This window comes from Adiantum capillus-veneris, chromosome 21 (genome assembly GCF_014529385.1).
Source record: "Adiantum capillus-veneris isolate H3 chromosome 21, ASM1452938v2, whole genome shotgun sequence".
NCBI classification, from domain to species: domain Eukaryota; kingdom Viridiplantae; phylum Streptophyta; class Polypodiopsida; order Polypodiales; family Pteridaceae; genus Adiantum; species Adiantum capillus-veneris.
Window position 1 is genome coordinate 104,826,788 of NC_140951.1, and position 15,571 is coordinate 104,842,358.

Genomic DNA, 15,571 nt, shown 5'->3' on the forward strand with positions numbered 1-15,571 from the left:
GATTTCAAAAGACCCCAATTTTAACTGTCCTAGCCCTTTTCAGTCCAAAATGCTAAAGTCTGCTTAAAACCCAATTTACATGAAACCTTCCTTAGGCACTCAATAAATCATGTAAATCATGCTCATGCAGCCATCCTATGGTTTTGGTTTTAAAATAATGCCTTGGCACAATTTGGGTAGGATGTCTGGCAATTTCTGTCTATCTAGTTTTATCCTGTCAAGATATGGTCAAATTTCCACTTTCCAAGTGAAAATAAGGTAAATCCTACCTTCTGAACACACTGGTCAACTCAGAATTTCAAAATTTCCACCAGATCACCCTGTAGACATCCTACGCGTAGGATGTCTCCTGGCTTAAATTTTTTTTTTTTCCTGACAGAAATGCTCCTCATGCACTGCAGCTCTCTCAGAAACACTCACAGCAACTTTTGAACTTCACTTCAGCTTTCAAACACTCTTTGGCGTCTTTTACAACCTTGTGATAAACCTAACAGCAAGTATAACATGCATGAAGTGCTCCAGATCATAAATCATGATGTCCTACTTACCCTACTCTTACTTATCATGTAAAATGGTGATAATGGTGTCTTGGTTGCTTCCTGTCCTCTCTGGACTCTCAAGCTCTCCTTTCACCGCTTCTACCACTCCAACTCCTACTTATCAACTCAACTAAGGCCTAAAAACTATCTAAGTCTACCTAAGTCGAAGGATCTAGGCCAGACACACGCTCCCTAGACTCCCTCTAAAGACCTAGAGAGTCCTCCACCCTCTGATCCTATCTAAATGTAAAACGACACTCTAGCAAGCCAGAGAATCCCTATCCTCAAGGACTAGTCTCGGTCACCTACCTAGGGTTTTCATCCACGACAGCGGCGCCAATGTTGGCGGATACGCCGCGATGGACGTCAGCACAGCGAGAACTCACCTAATAAGATTTGTTAGCTAAGGACGAAGCTCGACCCGCAGGCACATAGAAGCAAGCATAGGGTGTCAATCTACACTCGATCGACTCTCGACTAATTCCTACAGAGATCTCTACCCAATGTCTAAGCTACAACCTTCAGAAGTGCATAAGAGGAGATTTCCTACAACGCTTCCAAGAGCCAAATACCCATCAAACGTTCTCGAAACGCCACAGAACTTGAAGGAGACCCTACTAACACCAATAGGTCGCTCTCCCTAAGGTCTGTGAACCAAAATCCCAACCCTAAACACCTGGTGCAAAATCACGTAGGATGTCTGGCCGAAATCTGCAGGTCGTCGTTTCCGAAAACTAAAGTGCTTAATGTGTAGCTCTACTCGATGCGAACGCGAAGATATGCTTAAATGCAAAAACGGACAACGTATGCTCACCGAATCACCAGATGCGAGCTCGCAAAACCAGACCGTACGTCCGTAATGTAAGTATTGGCGCATAGCTCTCGTCGGGGACAACACGCTGCACTTCTTCGCACTCGATTCCGACCATCGGTGCGCGCGTAACGGCAAGATGAAACTCTCACTCTCTCTCGTACACAGTACGCTCACTCACAGACAGAACTTTTTTTAAAAAATGACAAAGGTTTCTTTCATTAAGGTCAAAAGTGGTATAAATACCTTACAATCTCAAACCCTAATGTTTCAATTTAACCATCTACTCAATCTAAATGTCAAAATGAGATACAATCTGGAAACTTCTGTAAGCCCCAATATTACAAAGGTGAAATGTCGGTTTTTCTCAAAGAATAGTTACAAAAAATAATATTCTGTCGAGCGTCGTAGGTGTGTCCAACTGCTAACACACACACACACACACACACACACACACACACACACACACACACACACACACAGAGAAAGAAAGAAAGATCTATTAACGTCCTTTAGGAGGCCGAACTCGACCTATAGGACAAAACAGATACATCTATCTTCTATGGGGTATAGTTCATCAAGTAAAGGGAAAAAAAAACCAAAATTCACAGTAGCTCAGAGCTCCATGGTCATGAGCTTACTGTTATATAGTGCTTCCAGGCTTTTATGACTTATAAAATCTTAGTTTTACATAAGGGGTGATAATCCATGAATTTACATCAAAAAATATATAAGGAGAGATAATCTCTACTTTGGGGGTGTGGGATTCTTGAATTCTCTAATGAGTGCTTTTCCTGCTCTATATACTGCCCATTTGCCTTCTTTCCTTGCTTCACGTACTTTTGCTAATTCACTGGCTCGATCCTTAAGCTGCAAAGGGGTGAGTTCATCTGAAATCCACACCTTAGTGCCTTGTAGTGATTTAGTTTGCTTCATCACAGCTATCTTCTCCTCCATAGTATCATAATGTACTGCTGCTTGATTCCCTTTGACCTCCACGTAGATTGGATCTCCAAGATCCACAAAAGGCACTGCTTTTCCTAACTTGTGCTTCCATATGGTTGTTTCTGTCATGTATTCGTCCTCTTCTATGACAACTTGGGTCCAATCATCCGGCATACCACCAATCTTGATAACATTTTTATTTGCCTGCACTTGGTCTCTTTCTTGCATTTCTGGGATAACTTTTGATACTAAAGTGTGGTTTACCTATGTAGGCGTTGAATTCATGTTTGCCTCATTGTTCTCTTCTGTGTGTATGTTCTTGTTGTTCTTTGAGTTGTAGCTGTGCTTCTAACCGCAAGATTTTCTCATCTTTCGTAGCTATGTCTGCTTTCATTAGAGATAGATAGATAGATAGATAGATAGATAGATAGTTCTATTATCGTCCTGGGAGGTCAAATATGACCTATGGGACCAAATGAACATGTCACGTGGTGTGAGTGGAGTTCATAAGTGACTCTCGATGCTCAAAAATGGCTGAAATGAGCATCCCAATAGAGAGTCCACATCGTGGTTGGGAGAGGAAGGTATGTAGGGAGAGATCATGGCTGAATATATGGGGAAAAGAGGACCTAATCAGGGCTAGAAAAATACATTTTTCCTAACCGAACAAAATAAGGGGAAACTTGAAATTCTCCCGGTTTTTAGGTCAAAATTTGAAGCTTTTGCCGGTAATTACACTAAAACTTGTGTAAATTTGCCGGTTTTCTTAAAGGCAACCTCAAAAACTAACCGGGATTTTATAATTTCAGCCGGTTAAAATACACTAGACCCCGGTTTTTTTCTAACACTGGACCTAATGTGGTCAAAAGCTGAGCACTCAAGTAGTGTGTGGTACTCACTCTCTCGCACTTGACGAGGGCATAAGGTGCAAAGTCGATGACACTCCTCGCCAGTGCCCCAACGTCCTGTCTCGCAGCGTAGAGAATGGGAGCTAAGACGAATGGAGGCAATGGTGCGGATCGCACTCAACGGGATGGGCTCAAGGATGTAGGAATGGGTTCGGTTACCTCGTTCCGAGAAGAAGAGAGATTTGTAGTTTGGGGCAACGTGTGTGGTGTAATGGCTGAAGCGAGAACCTCCGGATTTCTCCCAAGCCGTGATACATTGGCGTTGTAAGAAGGCCTCATTAACTTGGGAGTCGATCGACGCATCCTTGACCAAGTGACATGCATCCCATCTTCCAAACCATTTCTTGATATCAAGCATCCACCTCGAACTTAGTATTTTGCTCTTGCATGTCTTTTGAACCATTTGACTTGCTTCATATGCGATTCTAGGAAGTCGATGCAAAGGGCTACGTTGTGTCTTACGCATGTACTCCACAACCTTTTGCATGCCCAAGACCTCAATGGGAAGCAATCCGGACTCAAGAAGTAAGAGCATGTAGGGTGTTTGTGTCTTGACTTGGAGAAAAGAGAGAGAGAGAGAGAGAGAGAGAGAGAGAGAGAGAGAGAGAGAGAGAGAGAGAGAGAGAGAGAAGGGGGGGGGGGGGGGGGGGGGGGGGTGGGATCAGCCAAAAAACACTAGGGATGATGGTGTGTGGGCAATCGAATGCAAAAACGCTCAAGAGCAGCAGGGATGGAGGGTGCCTAGGCAAATATGAGAGAAGAGGGTACGTGGCCTATTTATAAGGGAAAAGTCGCATCTCGGTGCCAACTAGCATTTAGGAAGTGGAAACCATATTTAGTAAGTGGATACAATCTAGTAAGTGCAATGTGCATTCATATGGTTTATTGCACGGCTCTTGCTGTATCTCACAAACCACTGATGCACTTGACCTGGGGCTTGAGCTAGCGCGCTCTCCTAGGGCTAATCTACATGCTCCTCTTGCCAGATGCCCACTGAAGTGTGAATTGTAATAACATTTGTCAAAACGCGTGTATAACCATTCATGCAAGTGGGTTCGAAAACTCGAAAATCTACTCGAATGGACTTGCCAGACCATGCAATTGTTTGATGTCGGACAAAACCACCAAGTAGTACCATCTGAAGCCATGGAGCTTAGGAGGCACAAAAGAGAGGTAACAATTTATGACGAAGTAATAGCAAAAGCAACTAGCATCACCAAGAGATCTACTAAACAAAACCAAGAGGTAGAACCATCAAATGCATTAAACTAGACATACCAAGGAGGTCTCTACTATTGTAAAAGACAATAAACTTGATTAATATGGCTCCTATCATCCAAAATTGGGCAATCCTATGGATCCTAAGCAAAAGTTGTCACAGTATGACCCCTCAGACGTAGCAGATGCTACAAAGTATCTGAAGCTGGTCAATTCTCTTATTTGGGTACTCAACACCCGGTTTGATGTCATTTTCCCAGTGGGACTTCTCATTTCGTTTATGCAGAGACCCGCGAAAGTCACATATGAAGCAGGCTCTTAAGATCTTGCGGTACTTAAAGCAGACACAGTCGTCAGGCATTTTCTATGGGATGGAGGTATAGACTCTAAGATCCTTCTTCGAGGATGGAGGGATTCAGATTGGGGCAGGGCAGAGATCCACACGGACGATGGTTGACTACAGGTCACACCTTTTCTTTTGTCCCAAGAGCAGTTTCAATGCGCAATAAGAGCCAACCTACAGTTGCCTTATCATCCACAAAGGCGGAGTATAGGGCTGTTTGCAGTGCTACATGCGAGTCAGTGTTCTAACGAGGCTACTTTTGCAAATTGGCTTGCCATAGCAAACAACCACAACCTACTCTGACAATCAAAGTTGTATAGTCATTGTGAGGAACCCGCTTTTTCATGCTTGGACCAAGCATATAGAGGTAGAGTACCATTTTGTTCGTGAGAAGACCAAGGATGGCTAAATTCAACTCAAGTATCGTTCTGCGTCACATAACCCTGCTGATATCTTCACCAAACCTCTACCACAAGCGACATTACCCTCTCATGCAAACTCCCTTGGATTGGTTCATGTCCAAGATCTCAAAGGGAGTGTTAAGAGTTCCAGATTCCAATCCAATGGTGGCTCCAATACCTCCTAAGCAGATTCGGGAGCGAGGGCTGAAGCAAGGGCTGTTTTGTGGTTGCTCTCGGCCGTAGGTGTACTTTCACAGTGTTATTTCCACTAGTGTGCCCACCCGATAGGCTGGCATGAGGCGGGACCCATGTTCCTAGGGTTACCCAACGTCAAAGCCTCCAAGGTTGTGCAGTTTCCCTATATATATGTGCGGATACGATCACTTTTAGTGACTTTTCACATTCATATATATGGTCGCGGGGTTTTCGGCCAGAGGTAGGGCAATTTCTGGGTTTCCCTATATAAAGAGAACAACCCCCCCCCCCCCCCCATACCCATTCTGCAAGTTACCTCTTGCAGGACTTGCTAGGAGTGCCCGTAGTGTGGGCAGTAGACGATAAGAGGATGTGTTCGAGGAGATCTGTCACAATAAATATGAGATCCATTGGCTGCCCGGTCGCGAGAGGAGGTTTGCTCACAATTGCAGAGGAGATCCTCACCCGATTCACTCTCTTCCACTGCACCTTTGACAGTTTTTCCCACGATCTTGGTGGTTACTCACGGCGCCATTTGGGCTGTGGCATGATATGGCCAAAAATAAAACAACTTTTGGTTTTTTGGGCAATTTTCCAATACATAGGCCTTGGTTGCTAAAAGATACACATGAACATCTGCTAAAAACAATTATCTAGTGAGAAAACTTGTACACTGAGCATCCCACATAGGGAGCCCATAAAATCATCCACAATGAGCTACCATTAAAACATAGTTATAGGGAATGGCCATTTTCAGGTCTCTGTTCCCGGTTCCCATCCCAATTTCCCGTTCCGGATCCCCGTTCCATGTTTTAGACGTGAGAATCCCAAACAGGGAATGGCATTTCATGCATATTGCTATTCCCCGTTCCAATTTCCCGTTCCGGGTAACTGTGCATTAAAAGCATCCGCAAATTGCTGCCACTTCAGCACACTGCTGTACTGATTACCACATCATCATCCACGTCTTACTGTCCTGCCACATCAGCACACTCCTCTACAGCATGTGCCCTGTCACCAGCTCCAGCTATACAGAGATCCACGTCATATGTCGGTACAGTCAGCAATTTTCACACCATCAGTATAGTCCTCCATTCGGGTGTGCAGGGTGTGCCATGTCCATCACTTTGAGACACAAAATTCTATTACTTATTTCTCTCAAAAGCGTTTTTGGCCTCTAGTGGACATTACTAAAGTTTCTCTTTCTCTTTGTGTGTGAGTGACATGTAGTAGTACACAGATATGTTTGTGCATACTTCACAGACAAAATAGGCGTCAATGCATTGAGTCAGTTATGCCATACCTGCAAAGAACACGATGCCTACAAGGCAATAGCACAATGCTAATATCTCTCTCAAAGCAGACTCTGCATAGCACCTTCTCCTGCATGAATAATTCTACCATGAACAAGTTTTGCCATGAAAAAGGACATTTACTGTTTCACATGATGACAAGATTAAACCATGACAGAAGATTTTTACACTTTGAAGCCGATGAAACTCATCCTGTTGATATTTTGTGATCTCTGTTTGCTCCTCTAGTGCTGCTTGCAACCTCCAGACCTGTGAGATATTATCACAAAACAATAGGTATTAGGACCATTCAATAACATATAGCAGGCAGACCTTCCATGCTTCTACTTGCAGGTTTGAAATTTTTAAGTCTGCAAATTTCACCTCGTCTGTAAGATCCTTCCTTGGCATCTTCTTGACAACTTGAGGGGATAATCCACTGAAGGTCTTATACCTACAAAAATTTGCTTAGTGTAAAAGGTGCACAAAACTAATAATTCAAAAAATCGCTTAATGTGGAGAGGCTCCCTCTTGTAATGGTCATATACCCAGAAGAAGTATCATCATCCCAAAGACGTGCACGCTCTTCTTGGCTACATTCATCTATTGACCACCACCCTAGCAACCTAAAAAGTAAATATCATACATGACTAAGAAGTACTAGAAAACACCAAGGATGTCAAGAGAAGGTGAGAATCGAAAGATTGGCATAGTACCTTGAGCCATGATCAAGGAAACCGAAAAAGTCATAAATCTTGTTGAAATGAGGAAACAGCTCCCTTGAGGTAGTATTATCTCTCGATCGTAGAAGAAGTATAAAGTTCTCAGTGAATTTCAGCATAGAGAAAAAAATTGCTACTCCTTGAAGCACAAGAAGCGGTAGAAAGACAAGTACTAGAGACATGTGCTTGGCCTGTTTTGGAGTTCCCTGCAGTTAAAGCTTCCATGATTTAGCCTAAACAGATACTCTGACTTCACAGACATAAGAAAACTATCAAGCCTCAAATATAGGTATATATGTGTGTGCATGTTTGTATGTATGTATACATTCACACCACATACATACATATATACCTGCATAGATGTGTATATATATAGGCACACATGCACACACATGCATGCACCCAAAGTGAATATATTTATGACCACTCTAAACACAAGTTTCTCACCTCAAGTTTCATGCACAGTAAAACTTGAAACACCAGCACCTGAAGTTTGATAAGATGGCCACCGAGATTCTCTAAACCACAAAAACCCTCAGTTTCTTCTCTGCTTTCACCTCCTGTTGTGCTTGATTCTCCTACAAGATCTCTTCTTGGTTGCATAGAAAACCTCCCTCCCTCCCTTAGAATTGCAGGATTTGTCCACTTTGTGCAAATCAAAAAAGTAAACCCCTCAGCAATCCTGACAAGATTTCCCAAGAGACAGATTAGAGACGGGAAAACCAAAAGTGAGCACTAGTTCTTCATATTGAAATTGGTGACCTACCCAAAGTTTATAAATAGGTCCCACCATCCAAGGGAATGAATTTCTCCTGTTAATGCAAAAATATGATCATGCAAGAAAAATCCCAATCTAAGAGGTTTTTCATCAACACAATGAACAAAAACAGATTAATGTCAAGGACTATGATGATTTGAAGTGAGATTGAACTTTCATCACATCACAAGATCCAGAAGGGAGTGTCCACGTACCACCAAGCTTCAATAAAGTGAATGTGGTTGCAGCTATAAAGAACACCATTGATACAGCAACCCAAAAATGCTGCTCGCAAATAAAGCAAAGATTAGTGGGCCTTGCCAACTAAATCAAGGCAGTGAATGTTCAGACATGACATCTGATTCAGATTGTGAGATTAACCAAGGCAATGAAATTTCAGTCCTAATAAAAGAGTAAACATTGTCTTATCTTTTCAATTTTTTCCAAACTTCTCACTTTCCTCACTGTGCATGTGTGGTGCGTGCACAATGCACATAGATGCATGTTCATGCGTGTGGGTTGTGTGTGAGGGGGAAAGAGAGAGACAGACATAGAGAGGAGACCTGTCACAAACTGCCGACATGTCAAGTCACTGAAGACCCTAGCCAACCTGCACATCCTGGCGGAGGGGCCTAGACCCAAGCAGAAGCAGAAGAAGAAGAAGTTTGCACCAACTTACAGATCCTCTCCGGATGGCATAATAGTTAGAATTCAGATCCTAACCCCTAACAACATACGAAAACACGGCCGATGGCGCCTAAATTAAAGACACACACACACCTTCTTTTTTTGTAAATCTGTTTTGATTAATTTTCCTGTGGGAAACCTCAAAGGGAGGAAAACCCACCAAAAAGACCACATACAAAGGGAAGAACACAGAAGTGCTCTGCGATGCGAAGGCGCTAAAAGCAAACATAGAAGAGTTGCAAGATTTCCAGGGATATGTCCCCAATGTCAAAGGCAAAATGTAACGATTGTCTCAGCGAAATCTTGAACGATGGAAAAGGACCTGCATCATGCCGGTGAAACATGCGGAGATTGCGACAGTGCCACAAAGACCATAGCGACCAAAATCTGACCCATGTGAAGAAGATGGCAAATTGCTGGAGGGAAGTCGGAAGAATCCCAAATAGCCAGAATCGTTTGTGGAAAACTAATGAGGGAAATCAAAGGTGGAAACGCAGCGAAGGAAAGCCCTGGTGTAGCGACACTCCCAAAGTAGATTCCTGACAGTCTCATCAACAACGGAGCAATCAACGCAACAAGAGGAGCTAATGTGACGCACCGCAAGGAGAGTTCCAACTGTAAGAACTCCCAAAAGCAAACAACGCCAAAGAAACAAACAATCCTTAAGAGGCAAGTGAGACTTCCAGATTGCAGTAAGAGCCTGTCTCCACCATTAATCAAATTTGTGTAAATCCCAGAGCGCATTCTAGTGATCAGCCAGCCAAGAGTCCTGCATGAGAGAAGCATAGATGTGGCGGGCAGAAATCGCATCCAAAAAAGTGTCCCATGATCTTGCATACGGCATCCACTCGCCAACGGCGGAATGGGGAAGAAAACATCCAGCATATGCTGAAACAGGCTCCAAATCTGATGATAATGCAGGCCCAGCCCAAAGCATGCTGCCGCTTGAGAAAAAGTAAGCAAATTCCCAGATGAATCCACCACATCATCCACTGTGCATATGCCACGACTAGAGAGGAAATAGGCTTGACGAGGCGACAGATTAAGCAAGGTAAAAGGGAACACCCTGCTTCAGTGAATGCTTTCCAAACGCAACGAATTGCCATCTGCTTGCTGCCTACCATGCCAAGAGAGATGATTCGTAACAACTTTCCAAGCGGAGAGCAAGGCAGAGATGATCGAGAAACCAAGAATATTACCGACCATCTTGCCAAACACAGTCTCTCAAAGGGAAGTCTGCCAATGACCAAAGGCAGGAGTGGTAGCATGCCAACATAGATCAGCAACCATAATTGTCCATGGTTGAGACTGCAGTGCAAGAGTAGGCGGTAACATAGCCTTCCTTGCCAATGCATGGCGACAAAGGTCCAAAATATTCAGCCCCCCAAGACGCTTTGGAGTGCAAAGTTTCTCCATTGCTAACAAACGGAGGCCTTTCTTATGAGAACTGGTGCACCACAAGTGAAATACAATACTAGACATAGGCAATGAGAGGCAGGAGTGAGGCCAGTGCAACAACGGCAAGTAAAAATGAACATATGCCATCATGATACTTTGCACAATACAAAGTCGAACATGTAGCAGCCATGTAGACAGTTTCTAGTAGTGCAATTTGACATTCAATCGTTGCATGACCCAATCGATTTGCTACGTATTAGTAACCTACCAGCCGATAGGATATCTTAAGTGCCTGACCACCACATGCAGATCGAGAATCTCGCCAGGCCACAAAAGATGATACCAGTCACAAGCAGCAAGAGGCGAGAGTTTATATTTCCAGAAGTTAACCTTAAGGCCTGCTACCAAGCCAAATGTACCCAATGGCTGCATAATTTCACACACATCATCTTGGTTATTACGAGGCATGAAAAACGAATCATCAACATAGGCGTACCCTACGAAGTCTTTTCCATTGGGTAACTTCAACCCATGAAGATGACCGAGTGAAGTCAAGTGATCCAAATGCAATAACAAAGGATAAGTGGCAATGCCATATAACAAGGCGCTAAGTGGGCAACCTTGTCTAACAGAGCATCCCAGAGGCCAAGGTTCTGTCAACTCTCCAGCAAGGAGGCCTATAGATGTACGACGAGCATAATAGAAGTGTCACAAGACGGGCACCAAGTGCAATAGAAAAGAACAGACTGAACAGCCACTTCATTAACAATTGAGTTGAGAGAGAGAGAGAGAGAGAGAGAGACGACACGAGATACGGAGTGGCGGAATTCCACCCCAGAGAGTATTGGCCCCAAACCTTGGCACCCCTTTCGGTATTTCTTTATATTGCATCAACCCAGTACAAGCCGGTACTCCAGACTCTGCACCTTCTCCAAGAAGCATGCCAGAGAAAGAGCCCTAGCCATATTTAAAGACCCTAAGCCCCAAAAGCAGTATTTACATAAAAAGCCCTCAAACTCAAAAGCTTCTGGTCCAAAAGCAATGCCAAAAAGCTACCAACATAAATCATGGAATTTCCGTACAACTGCCATGTCAACAGTCAGCGCAAAACGCGGAAATCCATACAGTCTGCCACGTCATCATGTCAACGCAATTTTCGAAAATCCGTACAATTTGCCACGTCAGCAAGCCAACGTGAATTGTGGGTTCATCTTCTGCTGCTTCTGCCTCTTCACATAGGGTTGAGGCCCCTCAGCCATGATCTGCTAGTTGGCTCCATTCTTTAGGGCTTGACACATCAGCAGTTTGTGACATCTCCCCTTCTTGAAAGAAAGTAATCGTCCGCGATTATAGCATATCTGCAAAACAACTCAAGTTAGCTTAAAAATTTCCGAGGGTCATTCTGAGGGACATTCAGTTTGCTCTTTTTGTTAAGGAGTTAGCTTCTCCTTTTGGCTCTTTTGATCAAGGAGTTGGCTTCTCCTTTCGTCCAGATCGGACCTCTTGATATTCCGACGTAGTACAATGAGCCATCCCACCCAGACCACACTAATCTTCCATGAGTGTCTTGATGCACTAAAATTACATACCCAAGCAATCTCATCCCATTAGGAATATTCAGTATTTAGCACATCACAAATGCAACACAAATGCTTACATATGCATGTTACAAGACAAAACAAACAGCGCTGATGAGCACCCTCCCGAGACAAACGGTCTGTGGTATGAAGCTACTCAACGACTACCTCGTCACTCCCCCTGCAAATAACCTAAAAAGGTCCAGACCATGAGCTCATAGAACTATACAACCAAACGCTCCCCAGACCGCAGTCTGCGTCGCTTGTAGGTTCAAGCATACAACTAGGCATCGGCCTGCGTCATTCGGAGGTTTTCTAGCATACAACGGAGCGTTCCCCAAGCATCGGCCTGCGTTGTTCCGATGTTTTCAAACATACAACGAAACGCTCCCCAAGCATCGGCCTGCGTCGTTGCGAGGTGCAAACAATACCTTAACAGTATTTCTCACTTCTCCACCAGGGAGTAAAATCACCAATTAATGAAACCAGTATTAAAACCAGAGTCAAACATTTCAAATCAGTACCAAAACAGGTTCAAAACAGATACCATCCATTTCAAACAGATTCCAAACAAGATCAAACAGAACGCAAACTTAAAAAGAAATCTCGACATCAATCGAGCTCGAAAAGTCGACTGACTTTCCATCCTGAAACCTGCACCAAAAATTAGGGTTAGGTTCATTCCATAAGGTCGTAGCCAAGCACAGCATGATCCATCAGCTTTAGGACATACAGTGTTTCTTTGGCGGCGATGGTAGTCCCAAGATAGCAATCACACTGGACCTCCAAAGTCATCTGCTTCTGAAGATGACATCTACTGGGAGATGTCGCGAAATTTCATGGCAAGCATTTCAAGATACCCCACTCTGCCAGAAGTTACACTCCGAAGGAAGATTTCAGAAACCATATCACTTCAAGCAAAAATTTTCTTGAGAGCTTGCCAAGTCCTTGGAGTGTGCTGCTTGGTAGCTATAGACATCAACATCTGCATGGCACTGCTTTTGAGAAAAATAGTGACTCCAAACAAATCTTGGATCCTTCTCTTGCAAGTGATCTTTATGGCTTATGCCCTGTAAGACATGAGCGGTGAAAACGGGAGCGCGCCCGATGCACAATGAAGTAAGGATGGGAGTGGCTAACATGTCCGAGATCGACGAGCACGAACCTAAAATTTCCAATGAACTTTGGAAGTGCGATCTTGCTCTGTCTGCTCTTTGGTAGCACCGGTATGCTTTCAAAAAAGCGCACACATGATGCTCTAATACAACTGTCACAAGACGGTGCACCATGTGCCAATAGAAAAGAACAGACTGAACAAACTTTTAGCATTTCATTAACAATTGAACTGAGAGAGAGAGAGAGAGAGAGACGACACGCGACACAGAGTGGCGGAGATTCCATCCCAGAGAGTATTAGCCACAAACCTTGGCGTCCCTTTCGGTATTTCTTTATATTGCATCAACCCAGTACAAGCCGGTACTCCAAACTCTGCACCTTCTCCAGGAAACATGGCAGAGAATGAGCCCTAGCCTCATATCTAAAGGTGTCACAAAGTGATGATGTGGCGGACAGCAGAAACCCTAATTTCTGCCAGAAACCCTAAAATTCCTGCAAACCCTAATTTCTGCCAGAAACCCTAATTTCCGGATATCGCGGAGGTTGAAATTTTTTTTTTTTTTTAATTATTTTTTTTTTTTGGAAAATGATGAGTGACGCAAATTTCGCTTTTTCTCTACTTAAATGAGAAAGAGAGAGAGAATGCTTTTGCTTTCATGTTTTGACTCTTTGTGAGAGAGAGAGAGCAATTGCTTTTGATTTGAAGCTTTTGGGGCTCTGCTTTTGGGCATCCCTTGTAACCTTTAAATTAGTGGTGAGGGCCTCACTTCTCAGGCATCTGGACGCAGAATCTGAGAGTGAAACCCTAACCGCTCTCTTGTACTTTGATGATTGATTAATATAAAAAGAAATACCGAAAGGGGCGCCAGTCTATGGGGCCAATATCTCTAGGCACGGAACTCCGCCGGGCCAATGCAAATCTATTGTGATCTGTGAATTGTTTTGAAGTGGTTATTTGGTGCTGTCGCGGTTGATTCTTGACTTGGAGTGTCCAAGTCTGTTACAATGGTATCAAAGCACGGCCGATTTCTCTTCTACTAGAAATCAGATCCCCGAATTATTTTTTTCCGGGGCACCTATGGCTTCAGGCAATGATCAGTCGACTCCCTCTGCATTTGGAGATGCGGGCAGGGATCACAAGGAAGATTCCGGCAGTGAGTACGGCCCGCCTTGGCCTACTTAGGCGGAGCGGCGAGAGATGGAGTGTCGCCAGTTGATCAGCGATGCAACAAAGATGATGCTCAATTTTGCCAAGGAACATGGACATATCTCCGCGAAGTGTCCTAAAAAGACACAGAAAGAACAGAATGATAAAGACGACGACAAGTTTCAGAGTTCGAGAGCAGCTGAGGAATGTGGCAGAAAAGGCAGATAGAAAAGCAGAACTGGTACCACATGGCGTGGGACCTGCACCGAATCTAATGAATGAAAGTACAAACTTTGCCGCTTTCGGGGCAAAGTGAAGGATCAGGAAGCTCTTTTGAAGGAGCCAAGGCCAACTTCTTTTCACTTGGAATTGGCGGCTCGATTTGGAATTACGCCCGACAGACTGACGCCACAGGCAGAGGTAGTTCGATAGGCACCCGGATGGGATGTTGCCATTACACCGAGCATTGGCAAACTTTGATTGCAATGACATGGGTGTTCAGGGCACGCGAGTGACGTTCTACTCAGGATCCCTTGGTACCACAAGAACTACGCCGTGGTTGACTACCGGGCCGAGAAAGCGACTTTGATAAATGAAGGGCTTAGAGATTGTACTTCATGAACTTCAGTTTTCTTACTCATTCTTTTGGGAGAACTAAACGATGGATAAAGGTTGAATATGTTTTGACCTGAAGAAAAGAACGCCAAGATTTTTTCTCCACGCTCATGCCGATTGCTTTTCAGACGGCCTGAAGATCATACCATTGATCTGATATCTAGAAGCACGCCACCGAATCGGCCACCTTATCGTGTGAGCCGAGTACAGAATGAAAAGATTATGAACCCAGTGAAAGACCTCTTGGAAAAGGGTCTTGTCCAGCCTAGTACTTCACCGTATTGCTCTCCAGTGTTGTTGGTTTTTGAAGAAAGACGGATCTTGGAGAATGTGGATCGATTATAGCACTCTCAACGAAATCACCATCAAGAACAGATTTCCGATTCCTAGGATCGATGATATACTCGACAAGTTACAGGGATCCTCGTGCTTTAGCAGGATTGACTTGAAGAGTGGATATCATCAGATCAGGATAGCGCCAGGAGATGTCTACAAGACAGCTTTTCGGACGACTTTTGAGTTATTTGAGTTTCTGGTAATGCCTTTTGGCTTAACCAATGCTCCTGCGACATTTAACCGGATGATGGATAGGATTTTTTTTTTTTCGAGAGTACAGGCTATTTGTTGGCACTTTCTTTGACGACATCATTGTTTTCTCCAAGAATGAGGCAGAACACAAAGATCATCTGCTTCAAGTCTTTCAGGCATTACGAGATCACACGTTAGTGATTAATGCAAAGAAAAGTGAATTTTTCCTACCAGAGATACATTTTTTGGGACACATTGTGTCAACAACAGGAGTGCAAATGAACCCGGCCAAGATAGAGACTATCCGTGATTGGCCCGATTTGAGGAATGTCCATGAAGTTAGAAGCTTCTTGGGACTGTGTTCGTACTACA

General features: G+C 43.9%; 1 protein-coding gene across 2 annotated transcripts in view; it reads right to left on the reverse strand.

Moving 5' to 3' along the window:
* LOC147431469 (uncharacterized) overlaps nucleotides 1–15,571 on the reverse strand; it is a 123,403-nt gene that overhangs the window by 47,011 nt on the left and 60,821 nt on the right. For both annotated transcript variants that reach the window (XM_086494068.1, XM_086494069.1), the window contains exons 6-13: nucleotides 8,347–8,416; nucleotides 8,141–8,186; nucleotides 7,822–8,056; nucleotides 7,369–7,580; nucleotides 7,201–7,278; nucleotides 7,037–7,106; nucleotides 6,842–6,922; nucleotides 6,664–6,743 (exon numbers count right to left, since the gene is read on the reverse strand). In XM_086494068.1, the coding sequence (XP_086350194.1) occupies nucleotides 6,664–6,743; nucleotides 6,842–6,922; nucleotides 7,037–7,106; nucleotides 7,201–7,278; nucleotides 7,369–7,580; nucleotides 7,822–8,056; nucleotides 8,141–8,186; nucleotides 8,347–8,416 (872 nt within the window). The remainder of the gene's footprint in view (nucleotides 1–6,663; nucleotides 6,744–6,841; nucleotides 6,923–7,036; nucleotides 7,107–7,200; nucleotides 7,279–7,368; nucleotides 7,581–7,821; nucleotides 8,057–8,140; nucleotides 8,187–8,346; nucleotides 8,417–15,571) is intronic.